At 61.9% G+C, this 15,994-nt stretch overlaps 1 protein-coding gene across 1 annotated transcript; it reads right to left on the reverse strand.

Annotated features, from left to right (window-relative positions):
* Positions 1 to 63: 63 nt before the first annotated feature.
* Positions 64 to 15,988, reverse strand: SDRG_05327 (hypothetical protein). The gene is made up of 8 exons (XM_008611040.1): positions 15,785 to 15,988; positions 15,443 to 15,737; positions 4,118 to 15,392; positions 2,636 to 4,068; positions 2,261 to 2,588; positions 1,828 to 2,211; positions 953 to 1,783; positions 64 to 900 (listed from the first exon to the last, which is right to left on the reverse strand). The coding sequence occupies exons 1-8, from the start codon at positions 15,887 to 15,889 to the stop codon at positions 249 to 251; spliced, it is 15,303 nt and encodes a 5,100-aa protein (XP_008609262.1). The 5' UTR covers positions 15,890 to 15,988; the 3' UTR covers positions 64 to 248.
* Positions 15,989 to 15,994: the final 6 nt, after the last annotated feature.

Consider the following 15,994-nt stretch of genomic DNA (forward strand, 5'->3'; position numbering starts at 1 on the left):
CGGGCGATTGTTACTGGACCTTCTCAAGGTATAGAAGCTCTGCTGAAACGACATGTCACTGAACCGATATCGATTTCGATATTATAGCAGTCAAGTGACACGGTATCTCGGGACATGGAGACAGGCGGCGCGGTGGCTGTGTCGCGTCGTCGTCGCCGCTGGATGCCTGCCAGCTCCTCTGACGCTTAAGTAGCCAACAGGACAAGACGAGATTGCCTTTACAAAGAGCCAACTCATGACGTGGCACGCTAGTAGTTGACGAGCGTACTCGACAGTGCCTGGTATGGGCTCGTGGCGTCGTGAACGTCCATGGCACACGTCGCCTCGCGACACGGCAACGTTTCGATGCGCACGAGCCCGGGGTCGGCGCTCTCCTGGTTCTCGAGCGAGATGCTGAAATAGAGCGCGTCGAGGCCGACGAACGCAGCACTCTGCGGCGCGTACTGGATGTGGCGCCCTTTGAGCACAAACGTGTTGGCTGTCGCGCGGGAGGCCGCCGTGTAGAGCTCCAAGTACGTCGACGGCACAACGCAGGTGGCGCACACACGCGGGCGCGTTCGCTGCTGACCCAGCTCGCCCCACACGGGCACGCAGCCTGTTGACGCATACGTCTCGAGGAGCTCTGCGAGAACGCGGTAGCGCTGAAACGCATCAAGGAGTGCGTACTGCGGCCAGTAATTCACCAAGTACGTTGTCGCCTCGGTCGTGTCGAGGTAGTTGTTGCCATCGGTGTCGAGGTAGTCGACCTCGGTCTGCGAAATGTCCAGTAGCACTTGTCCGTACTTGGGTAGCGTCAAGAGACGCGCGGTGACGTCCATGTAGTAGGTCACCGACGTGCCAGCGCTGTTGGTGATAATCAGTTGCCAATCCGAGACGCCTCCGACGTCAACGGTCGACGTTCTACACAGAGAGCGCTGTGAGCACCAAGAGGTTTCGAGTGTGACGGTCGTACGGGGCGTGGTCGGTGAGACGAAGCGTCCACGCGCCAACGCTCGAGATGCCGCCAAAGGCGTATGCAAACGACACCTCAGGTGCCCAGGCCTGAACACTGGAGCTGGCATACGAAGCACCTCGGATCGGACTGCCTTGGTTGTACCTTGAGAACGACCGTTGGTACTCGGCATACACTTCGACCTCGGCCAGCGACAAGACAAGGTCGTCCGTGCGCTGCACGCGGATGTACTGACCGCGGACGCCGGGCGGCAGCACAAGAGAGATTTCATCGTCGCCGGACGTCACTTGTTGACTCCACACGGCGTTTTCCAGCGCGTCCAAGTACGACTCGAAGGTCATGGAGGCGAGAGCGTCAAACACCATGACATAGCACGGTACCAGCAAGTCGAACACTGGCGTCAGCGGCTCTTGGTACGCGTAGAATGTATTGTCCGAGCCGGGAAACAACGTCGAGATGGCGACAGAGAGCGTTGGAGACGTGATGCCGATGGCCTGCAGCAGCGGTACGTCGCCCCGCGTCTCGAGGAAGGTGACGCTCCACGTGTACATGTTGAGTCGCTGGAGTGCGCTTCGGGAGACGGCAATCGCACCCGTGCAGGGCTCTAAAAGAGCTTGCAACGACGCGCCCATGGCCGAGACGCTTTCGTCAGCCCGACTCGGCACGGCGTCGACGGCGATGGGGTTGGTCGTGCAGCTTTGAAACAGTAGCTGAAACGTGCCGGCGGCAAGGACCGGCCCTGACGTCTGCACGAGTTGGACCTCGAGCTGCGACGTCGCTTGCGCTACTTGAAAGAGCTTGATGGTGCCAATGCTCGCGGGCTGCGCAAGTCTAGTGAGGCTTGTCAGCTGACGCACACGAATGGCCGACACTACCGTAGCTGCCACCACGGCATCGGATCGTCACCGGACGTCCGAGACGCCCCCAAGCTCGCGTGAAACGGAGACCGGTTGCCGTCGATGGCATGCCGGGCGCGACCGCTCGGACCAAACGTCGAGCTCTGCGTTGCAGTGCCTCCCAGCGCCAAGTTGGGTCCGAACACCATATCGACGAACGCCACGTCGACCCCGAGACCCGTTGTTTTTTCGACGACGCTTGGCATCGGTGGCACGGGGCGGCCAAACACTGACGACGGCGCCGCCACCGGCTGAAACACCGACGCAAATATGTCGTTGTGTACGACGACGGCAGAGATCGCGTTCGCGGCCGAGTGGTACAGTCCCCGGACCTTGAGCTCTACGGTCGCCACCGTTTGGACGCTACGTCGCCGTGTCAGCGAAAGCCTTTAGCGCAATATAGTATGCTTACCGATCGGCCAGCACAAGAGCCGTAGCGGGGCAGGTAAGCTCGGCTGGCAGCGTCGGGACGGTCGCTTGTCGATAGATGCCGGCGCCCGGTGGCAGGACGAGCGCGTTGATAGACGCCAAGCGAATACTGGACGCAAATTCATGTGGTCCCACCGTGTAGACAAAAACACTGGTCGTCGCCGAGCTACGGGCGGCAACATACTGCGCCGACGCCGGCGCGCTCGTAATGTTGTTGAAAATCGCGAGCGTTAGCGTCGGGGCGCCCGTGACAACGACCGGCGCCGACCATAACAATTGGATATCAACCGCGTCGCCCTCGCCGTACGTTCCTATTCGCAAAAAGTGAGCCGAAATCGCATTATGTACAACTTGTTACCAGGGCGGCGCTCGCTTGTGGCATCGCGTATTCTTGGTGCCGCGGACGAAATGGTGATGGCACTCGAGGTGGAGAGACTGCGGTACAACGGCGCGCCAGTAGTGGTGGGCACCACACCGTGAAAGCAGTTGATCGTATACGGTGGTGTGTCCGTGACGTGGTAGCCGTAGCGCCCATCTGCGTGCCACTTGCCGTTGCACGCGTCCAGATCCAGTGGTACGGCGCCCGTGCTGTCGTACCGCCCGTAGACCGGGTAGCCGTCTAGCGCATACCCGATAACGGGTGACGTTGTCCCGGCAACGTCGTTGAGTGCGTCGAGGAGGCAGTCGGGCGCAGCGTAGTATCGGTACGCGCCGGCGCCGTCGACGTACCCGTTGCAAGCGTCCAGAATCAAGTAGTTGGCGGAGGCTGGGTTCCGCAACGAGTTGCCGCTGCTGTCCATGTAGCTGTAAAAGGGGATGCCGTTGAGCATGACACCGATCGGACGATCCGGTAGCACCGGCGATGGCACATTGCTCCACGTCGGCGACCGCGGTAGCACGAACGTGTACGCTTTTTGCTTGATCGTATGCGGGTTGTATGCATTTGGGAATGGTCCAAACACCCCGTCCGGAATCCCCGTGCTCGACACGTAGAGGAACGACGCCGTCGTGCTGACAGCGACGTTGGATGGGTTGCGCCAGAGCCCCGAGACGTCGGCAGGAATCACCTGCAGCTGCTTGAGGTTGATGCTCGAGGCTGCGAATCCCTCAACACCGGCAATGGCTGCCAGCTTGTACGTATCGGCCGCGTTGGCTGACACCGGTGTACCTTTGTAGCACGGTAGAAACGTCCTTGACAGTACGAGAAGCGTCGTGTTGAGGTAGTAGCGGTAGAGACCGTCGCGGTCGACGTAGCCACTGCACTCGTCGAGATACGAGGCGAATCTCACTGGCATCGCATAGATCGGGAACCCGTCCAACGCAAATCCCAAGAGACCATTCGTCAAACCGAGACACGTGGGCGCTGCGACGTACGAGTACCGTCCCATGGCGTCGACGGCACCGCCGCACGCGTCGGCGACGACAGTGTCACCCAGCGCCGTGTTGTTGATTGGTACGCCGTTGACCAAGATACCGACGATACCGACTGGGCGACGGCGGGCAAACCCGACCGACGGAAAGCGGGGCAGTTCGAAGAGGTAGTTTGTCGGCTGCACCGTCGGTGGCACGGCGTGGTTGGGCACCCCATTGCTCAAAAGAAGAAACTCCGAGCCCTCGTCCGTGTAGGTGCAAAGACTCTGTGGCGGAGCCGACGCAATCGGGCCGACACCGGGCGACGCATACGTAACGTTGTTGCCAACGCCGACGTAGCGCACGAGGGGCCACGGGTTCACCGCAGGAAGGACCGTTGATGCGTCGACAACGGGTGTCGTCGCCTGCGCCTTGATGGCTCTACAACGCAAGCATTTAGTAAACTATAAATCATCCTAAAAGCGCGTACCCGCCGTTGAGCTCGAGAGCTGAACCGGACGGCAGACAGCCGAGGCCCGTCGCCGCGGTGTCGTACCCTTCCAGTTCTTGAACGAGGAGACTCTGGCTACAGAGCCTCATGTAGTCGAGTCGATAGACAGCGTCTCCGACGGCGACCGTGTACACAAACTGCAGCGTCGTCGACGTCGATGCGCTCGGGCTGTAGAGGGCCAATCGCGCACCGGGCGTTGTGAGCGCCAAGGTCAACGTCGGGGTACCCATCACGACGACTGGGAACGAGTACGTGATCGCGATCGAAATGACTTGACCGGGTCCGTATGTGCCATCGGGTGTCGTTGTTGAGACCTTTGTGATCGTCGGTGGCGACGTGTCAATTCGAATCGGCGTCAGCACGCTCAAGCTACTGGCGGTACCGGGTAATGGCAGCTGAAGGGACGCCACAAGCGACGGTGGCGCCGCCGACACGACGGTGGCGCCAAACAGCGAATATTTGTTGACGACCTCAACGGGGTACGCGTCGTCACCGGTCTGCACCGTGTACGACAGCTCCAGACTGGTCGACCCGTTGCCACTGGTATACGTGGCATATCGCTCCAGTGGCATGGCAAGCCGTAGCTGCAACTGCCCGGAGAGCACAAACACCGGTATGGAGAACGTTATTGAGAATGTGAGCACTTGACCAGCGCTGGCGATCGTAGCAGAGGGGCTCGAGACCGACACCACATACGGACACGTGTTGCACACAGTGACAACGGCATGGTCACTGAGACTGCGCCCCCGTCCGATCGGCGGTAACGCCAAGTTGGCCAAGACCGTTGGCACCGCACTCGCAAGGTAAATCGACCCTATCAGTCGGTTTGAGGCGGCATACTCGAGCACGGACGCAGCATCTGTGGGCTGCACGATATAGCGGAAAAACAAGTAGCGCGATCCCGAGCCGCCAAGATACGTCGCGATGGCGTTGGTCGCGCCGCGCGTCGCCAGCGTCAGCGTCGGCACAGCACCTGGCGCGACGACGACGGTCGCGGAGAAGGCAACTTGGATCTGCAGTGTGTCGCCGCTTGTGCAGACGACGCGACTCTGGTACGGCACATCCACATACGTGACGGCGACGACGACGGGTGGCACCGACATGACAATCAGTGCCGATGTCCCCGCGAGGCTGGACGCTGCACCAGGAGCCGGGACTGCGACGTTGGCAGGTGTCGTCGGTGTCGTGGATTGACCAAGCACGATGCCGGCGAATGCGCCGGTGCCCGCGACGTCCAGTACGCCGTTGTCGCCCGCCTGCACAGTGTATTGAAACACGAGCGAAGTCGAACCAGAGCCAGAACGGTAGCTAGCCACGTGGCCAGTATTAAGGGTGACAACGGGAGCAGCACCAGAGATAACGACCGGTGCTGAGAATACGACGGCAAAGGTCAGCGAGTCTCCAGCCGCGTACGTGCCGGACGGAGAGACACCGACGAGCCGTACGACGGTTGGGGGCACACCGGCAATGCCCAATGCTGCCGTATCGCGCAAGCTTGAGCCCGAGCCACCGGCCGGTAGCGTCAACGATACGGGCAGCCCGGTCGGGTCCGTGATGCGTTGGTTTGCCGCCAGTACGATCGCAGTGACATCGAGGGCTACGGCGACGTCGCCAGGCGCCACAATATAGGTAAACTGCAGAGAGTCCGAGTTGGAGCCGCTGACGTACGTCGCTGTCGACGGTACGTTGAGTGCAAGCGACGGCACGCCGGTCACAACGACAGGTGCTGGAAACCGCACAACGAGCGGTAGCACTTGGCCGACGCAGTATGTGCCATTCGACGCCGTCGTAACGACGCGCAGGGGTCGGTAGCCGTCGGTGCGAATCCCGATAAAATGACCATTCTGTTCGAGGTTGGTCGGAGCGTTGACCTGCGGGAGCGGCCCCAAGGGCGGCAGAGTCAAATTGGCGGGCTGCACTGGGTGGGTCGAGACCAAGCGGATCGTAGCCAACGGCGGGGGCTGAAGAAGGTCGAGGGCCGGTGGCGGCACAAGAACGAGGGCGTCGGGTCCGACGTACGCGAGAGGGTTTGCACTGTCCCCCCACTGCACCGTGTACCGGAACGTCAACGTCGCTGAGCCCGAGCCTCCAGTGTACAAAGCCGTAGCCGTTCCATACGAATTTGTGTTCAAAACGAGCTGAGGATAACCAGTGACAGCAACGGGCAGCGAGAAACGAACGCTGAGGTCGATATTTTCTCCAACGTCGTACGTTCCGTCGGGTTTGGAGGTTGTCACGGCAAGCACGCGTGGTGGTGACGACACCAGAACCAGTTGACTGTTGAGATCCAGGGACCCTGGTGTACCTGGTGCAGGACACGCGACGATCGCCGGGGTCGTTGGGATGGTAGCCAAGCGCTTGATCGAGCCGTCGTTGAGCCGCAACGCCCAGGTAAAGTCAACTCCTGTTCGCGCAATACGGTCGTCCCAGAGGCTTACCGCCCCGGCATCCTCGGTGCTCACGACATATCGAAACAAGAGCGTTGTTGTGCCCGAACCTCCGACGTAGACCGCGTCCCCGACCACACCGTTCGGCTGGACAACGAGCCACAGACTCGGCGCGCCGGTGACGACAACGGGCAGCGAAAAGCTGACGCGGACAACGAGCACGTCGCCGCTGTAGTACGTACCACTGGCATTGGCCGCCACAATGTTCGTAACAATTGGCGCCGTGTTGCGGATCGTGATCGGCACCCGCCGAATCGAGTGGCCACCGCCGGGGAGTGGCAGCGTCAGCGAAGCCGCGGTTGTCGGCGTCGAGGCGGCACGCCAGATCGCGCCGCGACAAGTCGCATTCAGTTGCAACGACGACACGAGCGGGTAATCAAAATGCGAGAAGGCGTCGAACGCGCCCGTGGTATACGCAAAAATGAGCGTATCCGTGGTATTGCCACCGACGTACCGCGCAAAGTGCACGGTGGTCCCGTCTATCGACGGTTCCGATGACTCAAAGAGCAGCACCGCCGCGGAACCGGTGGCACAAGGCGAAATCGACACGGGCGCGGAGAACTGCACAGATACATAAAGAACATGGCCGACACCGTACGAGCCGGCCGTCGCGTTGGTGGAAACATCCAGGACGGTCGGCGGTGTCGTGTCGATCGTTAGCTGTGTCGAGTAGCTGAGACTGCGCGTATCGGTGGCGGCTGGAAACAGAACGAGATTGGCGGAGCCAAACGCGGTGGCCTCCAAGATGGCAGCACGGTTGGTGTTGAGCGAGACGACGTTGAGCAGTGGGATGAGCGGCGCTGACGCCGGCACCGTCAACCGAAAATTGAGGACCGAAGCGCACGACCCACTGCGATCGGTGCCCAGCGCCACAAGCCCCGACGTCAGTGCGAGCGAAGGAAAGTTCAATGGTACTTCCGTCCACTGCAACGGCAGCGTCGCGGGCGCCGTTTGGAGTCGCGCCTTGGCTGCCACGCCGTCGTACTCGGTCCAGAAAAGCCCGAGGCCAGTTGGCAAGCACGCAAGCTTGAGGCCGAGAACGTCGTTACTGGTGTTGTGGTTCAGGCTGGACGTTCTCATCATGAGAAACCCTGACGCATGGACAGCACCAGCGACGACTTGCGTCGCCACGCCCGCGATCGGCCGTCGCCACGCTGCAAAGGTATTACCCTGGCACAATGCGAGGGAAATGTCGACGCCGGGCGACCCTTGCAGTCGATCCTCTTCCTTCCAATACTGCGGGTACACGGTCGCGACGTGAAGCTGCGGCAGTTGCGCGTTCGAGACACCAGTCGTCGACCAGTGTAACTTGAAGACGCTACCGTTGGTTGTTGAAAGCTCGGAGAACGTCAAACCCGAGGCCGTTGCGTTGCGCTTGACGCCGACTTGAGGAATCGGCACCCACGTCATCGTGCTCAGTGCGAGCATGGCCACGTGAATTGAGCTCGCTTTGGTCGTCGCTTGCGTCTCGACCCACGCGAGGTACAGCTGCGAGTGGAATTCGTACAGTGTCAACTCTGTCGCTGGGTCGGTGTTGAGACCGTAGCCGCCAACTTTAGTGTCGTAGAAGGTCCAGTCCCCCGAGGCAGTGCCGGAAGCAACGCGAACGACGCTGACTGCCGGCGTCGCAACCGGCCGCTCGATCCAAGCGACAAAGAGCACACCGAGGTACTCGATGAGCGTGGGCGTCGTCGCTACTGCCATTTGGTTGGCATTTGTGCCCATGAACGGAAGCAGCGTCCACGCCGGTGTCCCCAGTTGACCGTTGAAATAGGCAACGTTGATGATACCATCTTCGGCCCACGCTACGTACACGACACTGTTCCATACGCCGAGCTTAGGGTGCGCCGCATCGCCCCGAGGATCTCGGTTGACGCCGCTTGCCGGAAGCGTAATGTCGCGGTACTGAGTACCGTCGAAGGTGGAGACATAGACCATGCTTTGCGTTGGCGACGACCGCTCGCTCCACGCCAGGTACGTGAGAGCATCAAGAACAACCATGTCGGGTCCATCGGCGGGCAAGCGCGGATGGATGTTGACGCCCGAGAAGGTACAAATGGGCTTGCCGAACCCTACTTGCACATCGACGACTTCTCCGGCACCGATACTGCCACTCGAGTGATTCGACGTGATCGAGGTGACGGCGGCGGGAAGCGTCGACTGGATCTGAATGACGTTGGCCCCCGAGAGGCCGAGTAGCGGCAGCGATGGTGTCACCACCTGCGAACGCGACGTCGAGAGCGTCACGATGCGTCCCGTGAGTGCAGAGGATGCAAACTCGAGACTTGGCGTCGCGTCGCCCAGCTGCACTGTGTACACAAAGGAGAAGGTGGTTGGACTGAGTTGGGCATTGACGAGCGCCGTCCCACCCGAATTCAAGGCGATGGTCACCGTCGATTCAAAGACAACTGGTAACGAAAACTGGAGCTCGAACACGACCTGGCCAGGTTTCGCGGTCGCAGGACTGGGTACGGGCGGGAACGCCACGCCGTAGACGCCCCCGACCGTCCGCATTGTTACTTGAGCAATCGTCGGCGGTGCGCCCGCAATGCGAATGCCGGCTACTTGCACAGTCGGTAACGTTAGCAGTGCATTGATCGACGGCTGCAAGCTCTGGCGCTGTATCGACCCGCCGTTGAGGCTAATGGCCGCGCCAGCCTTGTCGAGAAGGTTGATCGCGTCCGAGACACCTACTGTGAAGCGGAACACGAGACTAGCGTCGAGCCCCCGACGGACCAACGCCTTGTCGTTGACGCCTGCGGTCAGTGGCGCACATTGCGGTACTTGGACGGGAATTAGGGCCAGTGGTGCGGCGTACGGCACCGACGAAGCAAATATGACGGTGATGCGGGTGCCGACGCCAAACGGTGCGGCGACGACCGAGGTCAGTCCGATGGCTGCAATCGCTGGAAGCGCAAGCAGTTGCGTCTGCAGCATCGCCACGTCGTTGTAGTTGATGCAACTTGTTTGTGACGAGCCGTACGTCACCGCGTACTGGCCTGATGTGATGACGGCGGTCGTTCCAATGTCAATGAGCTGCCGTGCACCTGCAAGCGAAAAGACGGCCTCGCCGCCGCTCGTCAACGCAATCGACGGTGCACCCGTCACGGCGACGGGCAGTGACAACTGCACTGTAAAGTCAATGACTTCGCCCGCGCCGTAGGCCCCCGCCGGCTTGGTTGACGTGACACTCACGACACTCGGAATCGACGCATCGATCGAGATGGAGCTTTGACCAGCAAGACTACTCGAGGCACTGGCACCCATAGGCAGCGTCAACGTCGCCGGCGCCAACGCCGACGTCGTGGCGTCGTAGTACAGGACGTACCCTCGGAGAGAATACGCCGAAAACACGTCCAGTTGCGCCGTCGTCTCGCCCGGTAGCACTGTGTATTGAAAGAGAAGGGTCGTTGTAAGGTTGCCGGAACGATACAACGCGACGCCGTTCGAGTTCAATTCGACTGCGGGCCGCCCAAGCACGAGCATGGCGTGCGAGAACACCACATTTATCCAGATGCGGTCGCCAGTGCTGTAAGCGCCGTTGGCTGACATGGGCGTGACGCTGACAACGGCTGGCAGCGCTACTGCGTGGAGCTGCAGCGGCGGCAGCGACAGTGTCGGTGGCAGCACGGTGCTCGCAGACACCGCCGGTGAGGACCCGGCGCGAGAAAGGCCACCAGAGAGTGTTTGAGGCGTGACCCGCGCGATGTTGTCTCCTGGCTGCACAACATATCGAAAAGTTGCGATCGGTGTGGCGGCCACGGCAACGACGTAATCGGCATTGGCGACGACGGAGCTCGATGCACAAGGGCCGCCAGTGCACGCAAATGCCGCGCAGCCAGTCGTCGCAACGTCAATCGAGCGCTGCGCCAGAGTCCCGTCGCTGAATGTGATCGTGTAACGATGACGCAGTGCAAGGTTTTGCCGGGTTACTTGCACGCCAAAGATTCCACCCAAGAGAGTTGTCAACGTCGCTTGAAGCGTCGCTGCCGACACGTCGTGGTCCAAGCAAGCACTTACTGAGCCAACGGAAGCGTGTCCAACCGTGAAGCCCCCAGACGTCAACGCGCCCGATGCCGCCACATCGATCGTCTGCACCGCCCCCGAGAGACCGTCGCAGACGCCGTTCGCCGGTGTCAGCGCGAGTGGGGAACCCGTAGCAAAGATAATGGTGTGGCGCCACCCGTTCTGTACGCGATCCGTCTCAACTGATGCGACGCCAAGTGTGGCAATCGCAGGCAGCAACAGAAGCTGCGCGCGCAATGAGGTTGGGGCCCCGTCGGCGACGAATGGGTCGATGCACCCAGTGGTCGCCGTCCCGTATTGCAGCTGGTAGCTGCCGCCGGCCACCACGCTCGTGCCTGTGACCCCAACGTCGATGTACTGGGTGGCTGATGCCGGCGTGTAGACGGCAGTTGCTGTGGTTCCCGCGCCCGTCGCGATTGTTAGCGTCGGAGGCGCGCCCAACGATTGCACTGGCGCAGAAAACACGACTTGGAAGTCGAGAAACCCGGGCTGCAACGGCGTCGCCGAGCGCGCCGCATTGACGACGACCGCACCACACGCGAGACCCGATAGACCCGAGGCGCAGGTGAGTGGAGCGCAACCGGTGCCGATTGTCAGCGGTTGCACGCCGAGCGCTGGTGACGTAAACGTCACGGCAAACAAATCACCGGCGAGGTAGGCACCAGAAACCTTGGAAACGGCGACAGCGAGCGCGATGGACGCAATACCATTGAGCGCGGCTTGGACGTCGGACGCTGCAGCATTCCAGGCGAGGCACGCGGTCGGATACCCGTTGTACTGCAGCTGGAACTGACCGCCGACGATGGGCGAGCTACTCACTGCGAGCACGTCGACGGTTTGAATCGTGTCGCTGACGCCGTAGAGCCCTGCCGGGGCGTTGACCGAGCGGATGTCCATGATCGTGGGCACTGAGGTGTCGATAGCCAAGTGGCTAAGGTCGCTGAGACTCGCCCCCGAGTGCATCTCGGGCAAGTGCAGGGCCACTGGGATGTTGAACGCCGAGCCCACGCGCTGAATGCACGCGTACGTCACCGAGTTCCACGACATATGCAACGCGTCCCAGACTGCGGCGCGGGCTTGGAAGCTGGCACTGGGCAGCGCCTCGGACCACACCAAGTACACGTATGCGCTTGTACTCACCAACGATGCGCCGACGGCGTTCCCGGCGCTATTGTCGTTGGCCGCGGCTGTCACTAGCGTCCACTGCGGCAGTGCAACGTTCATGTTGAAGAGCGATATTCGCAGCGTTGACGGAGTTGTCGCCTCTTGCCACGACGCGAACAGCTTGCCGACGTTCGAACACGCAAGCTTTGGGAGCGTGCCGGCGGTGGTCGTGGCGCTCGTCAAGCCCCCCGAAGGCGATACCGCCGACCACGCCGTCCCTTGCCCAAACACTTTGACGTGGATCTGCGCCACGCTGGGTCCGGGCGTTGGTGTTTCTTGCCAAATCGTATAGAGACTTCCGGCACATACGGCCAGCGACGGACGCGCTGCGAGTCCCGTCGATGCAGCGTTCAGCCCTCCGCTGTCCATAGTGGTCCACACCGGAGCACCGTCGATGCCGTTGTACGTGGCAACGCGCACGGTGGACGTCGTGGGCGTGCTCTGCTGCCACGCAAGCACAGGCTGCCCGCCGTACACCTGCCACGTCGGAAACGTGTGGCCGCTGGCGGCGGCAAGTGGCAACGTCCCGTCGATGCGCGTCCACGACGGCGTGAGAACGTTGCCGTTCCACACCGAGAGGCGGAGTGTCCAGAGACCCGATGCCTGAAGCTCAGCCCATGCCACGTACAGCTTACCGTTGAAAGCGACGGTCGCGGCGCCCTTGGCGTCGAACGCGGCGTTCACGTTGAGCCCCGTCAGAGTCAGGAGCGTCCACGATGGCGCTGTCACAACGCCGTTGAAGGCGGCCGCGTAAAGCTGGAAGGCATTCCCGTTCGTCTCGTGCCACGCACAAACAAGCTGCGCGCCGAGGGTAGCGCACGCCAGTCCGTCGGCAGCTTTGGTGGCGTCAACATTAAGCCCCGCGCCGGTCTCGAGACGCGTCCAAAGCGGCAGTGCTGGGTTCGAACTCGACAGCTTGACCCGAAGCACGGGGCCTTCGGTCCAGCCGACAACGATGGCGTCGCCGAATGCCGTTGCGACAACGTTGACAGCATCGGTCGCAGGGTTCAAATTGAGTCCAAAGTCGTTCCAGCAGCGCAGTGCATTCGAGTCGCTAAGGGTGATGCGGGACGCTGCGTCACCGGCCTGGACGGTGTAGGTGAAGTAGACGTTGTTGGCGTCGACGCTCGCAAAGAGAGCTGGCTGGTCGCCATTGGGGTTGCCCGTGGCAAGCCATAGACGCGGCGCCCCGGGAACGACGACAGGGTCGGTGAATTCGACAACCGCGGTGACGACGGCTCCAAGAGGGTACAGACCGTCGATGGAGACACCACGAACGGCCAAGACATCGACTTGCTCACTTAGCACGGGCAGGTGACGGTCGAGTGCCAACGTCGGCTGCACGACCAAGCATGCAGCACGCGCCGTCGCGGTCGACTGGATCGTCGTCCCCGCCGTCAGCGTTACCACATAGATCGTTGCAACATCGACACGCGTCGTGGCATCCCCAAGGCCGACGATGTAGCGGAAGAGAAGCGTGGTCGAGCCCGACCCCGAGACGAACACGGCTGTTCCAACGTTCAGCGCAACGACCGGCGCCCCTGCCACATCCACGGCCTCGGTAAATGCCACGAGCACATCCAGGTTGTCACCGACACGAAACAACGTCGCGGTCGCCGACGCCAACACGACGCTCGTGATGGAGGGTGCGAGCGGGTCGACTCGAATCTGGCCAACGAGCAGGGACGGCAGCGTCAACACGGCGCGCAACCGAGGATTCGCCGAGAGCCGACACACCGAGACGAGCGCGTTGGGCATGCGAATGGCATCGGCGCCGAGAACGCCAAACGCAGGAGCGGCGTCCGTCGGCATCGTCGTCAGTGCAAACGTCAGCGTCGGTGTCCCACTGCCACTCACGTACGTAGCAAATCGGTCGATGCCCGTGTTTACGAGCACGCGGGGCGTCCCAAGCCCGACGACGGCCACAGGATACGAAAACGTGATCAGCAATGCGATGGTTTGCCCTGGGCCGTACACGCCGTCGCGGTTCGTCGTCGTCACGGCAACGACGACGGGGGCGGTGGCGTCGACGATGAGAGCCGCATTCGCATCGAGACTGTTGATGCTGCCGAGCGCCGGTAGATCCGGCGTCACGTTCGTCGTCGGTGTCGTTGAGAGCCGCCGGATGCTGGCACCCAGCGGAAAGACCAAATCGGAAACCGTGGCCAAGTCCGCGGACGCGTCGCCGATTTGCACCACGTACTGAAACTGCAGAGTCTGCGACGTCGACCCACCGACGTACGTTGCCAGCTGATACCCCGGAGCTAAAATTCTCAGCAACGGCGACGCACCGTTCGTTCGGGTCGCCACCGGGGGCCCCGTGTACGCTTCGGCCATCGTCACATATGGAGCCAAAACGCTCAGTACCGTGAAGAGCTGACCGCCGATCGAGACGCGACAGCCCGTCGAGAGCGACGAGAGGTCGAGTTCGCTGGGAAGCGTAAACACATGGGCATCGCCGTTCGTGGGTACGGTCTCGACTACAAACCCGGGAAAGAGGTCGGTGAACCCTGTATTCAATTGAAACACTGGCGTGCCGACGACCGACACAGGACGCGAGAACGTCACGGCCAGCTGCACGACGTCGCCCGCCGTGTACGCACCGGCAGGCGACAGTGCGAAGACGGACGTCACGTACGGCGATGTCGTGTCGATAACTAGGTTTTTGGTCACAAAGAGACTGCCTGGGCGTCCGTTGATCGGCAGCGTGACGTTCGCGTCGGTCGTCGGCGACGTCGAGAGTCGGCGAATGCTGTCGCCGGCGTGGAGCACAAGTGACGTCGGCGACACGTACGTGAGATCGAGCGACGTGTGGCCAGGGCCGACCACATACTGCGCGACGAGGACCGTGCCGCCGTCCACCCGCACGATCGGACACGGGGCCGTGTTGACCCCTGTGGCAAGCACCAAGAACGGTGCACCGGTGTACGCGATCGGCACCGACATCACGATCCCAATTTCGATGAGCTGCCCGACGCCGTAGATACCATTAGGCGTCGACGAGCTCACACTGAGGACGACGGGCGTGCTCGTATTCACGACGATCGCAGCGTTGACGCCGAGGCTGGACGTGCCGCCTGTGGCCCACGCGGGTGGCCGCCCCGGCACCGGGAGCTTCGTGTTGGCGCCAATCGTCGTACCGTGGTTGCACATCGAATCGCCCGAGTGCAAGAGTAGCGCGTCGGTGCCCGCGTACTCGAGGTCGTCGGTAGCATCCCCGGGTTGTACGACGTAGCGAAACCGGACAACGGTCGCGCCCGCACCGAGAAACGTCGCGGTCCGGTCGACGACGCAGACGCCGGCTTGGACTTCAGTCGCCACCGGCGATAAAAGCACGGGGAATGTGTGGTGCACAAGCGTCTTGTTGCTGCCACCCGTGTTGCGTGCGTCTGTCGTGAGCAGTGGCAGGTCGCCATCGACGCCAGCAAAGTTCACGCGGTCAAATGTCACAACGACGTTCGTGCCACGGAACGAGCACGCCGAGACGCCAGCGTCGAAGACCACGGTGACCTCTGCGATGCACGTGAGCCGTCGCAAGTACTCGCGCAGCACAGACGGCGTCGCATTGTACGGCACGTTGGTCACCGCCTGTCCGTTGAACGCAATGGCAAAGGCGCCTAGAGTGCAGCATGCGCGAGAGGACACGAGAGGCACGGAGCAGTTGTACCTGACGTCGCCCGGCAAAAGAAGGTTTGGATCTCGGGGACTCGACACGCCGGCGAATGGCACCCAGTGCGCAGGATGAGCCCGGGCGACCCGACAACATCGATGGCGCTGTTGAATTGCACGCTGATGTCGATGACCTCGCCGACGCCTACGGCGCCGTCGGCGTGCGACGTTGTCACGGACACGACTTTGGCCGGCGCGTTGCTATTGACAGCCATAATGATGGGCGGGACTGTGATTGGCAGCTGCAGCTCGCGCCCGGCGGGGATCGCGAGGTCGGCTTCGAGCCGGATGTTCTGTCGCAGCATTCGTCAGTGGCCCATGCGCCGCCAGCGTAGCGTACCTGGACGGCGCCGACATTGCCAATCGAGTTGACGTACGCAGCGCGGGGCACGGCGGCGTCGCCTCGGGCGGCGAGTGGCAGGAGCAGCCACGCGAGGATCCGCATGCTACCCGTTTTGGTTTTGGATCTCTCTGAAATTCAGCGCGTCTCGATGGGGATTGGTCGCCGACCGGATATTTGGCCAATCAGATCGCTTCCTAACGGGCCCAG

The sequence above is a fragment of the Saprolegnia diclina genome, assembly GCF_000281045.1.
Source record: "Saprolegnia diclina VS20 unplaced genomic scaffold supercont1.14, whole genome shotgun sequence".
In the NCBI taxonomy this organism is placed as follows: Eukaryota; Oomycota; class Saprolegniomycetes; order Saprolegniales; family Saprolegniaceae; genus Saprolegnia; species Saprolegnia diclina.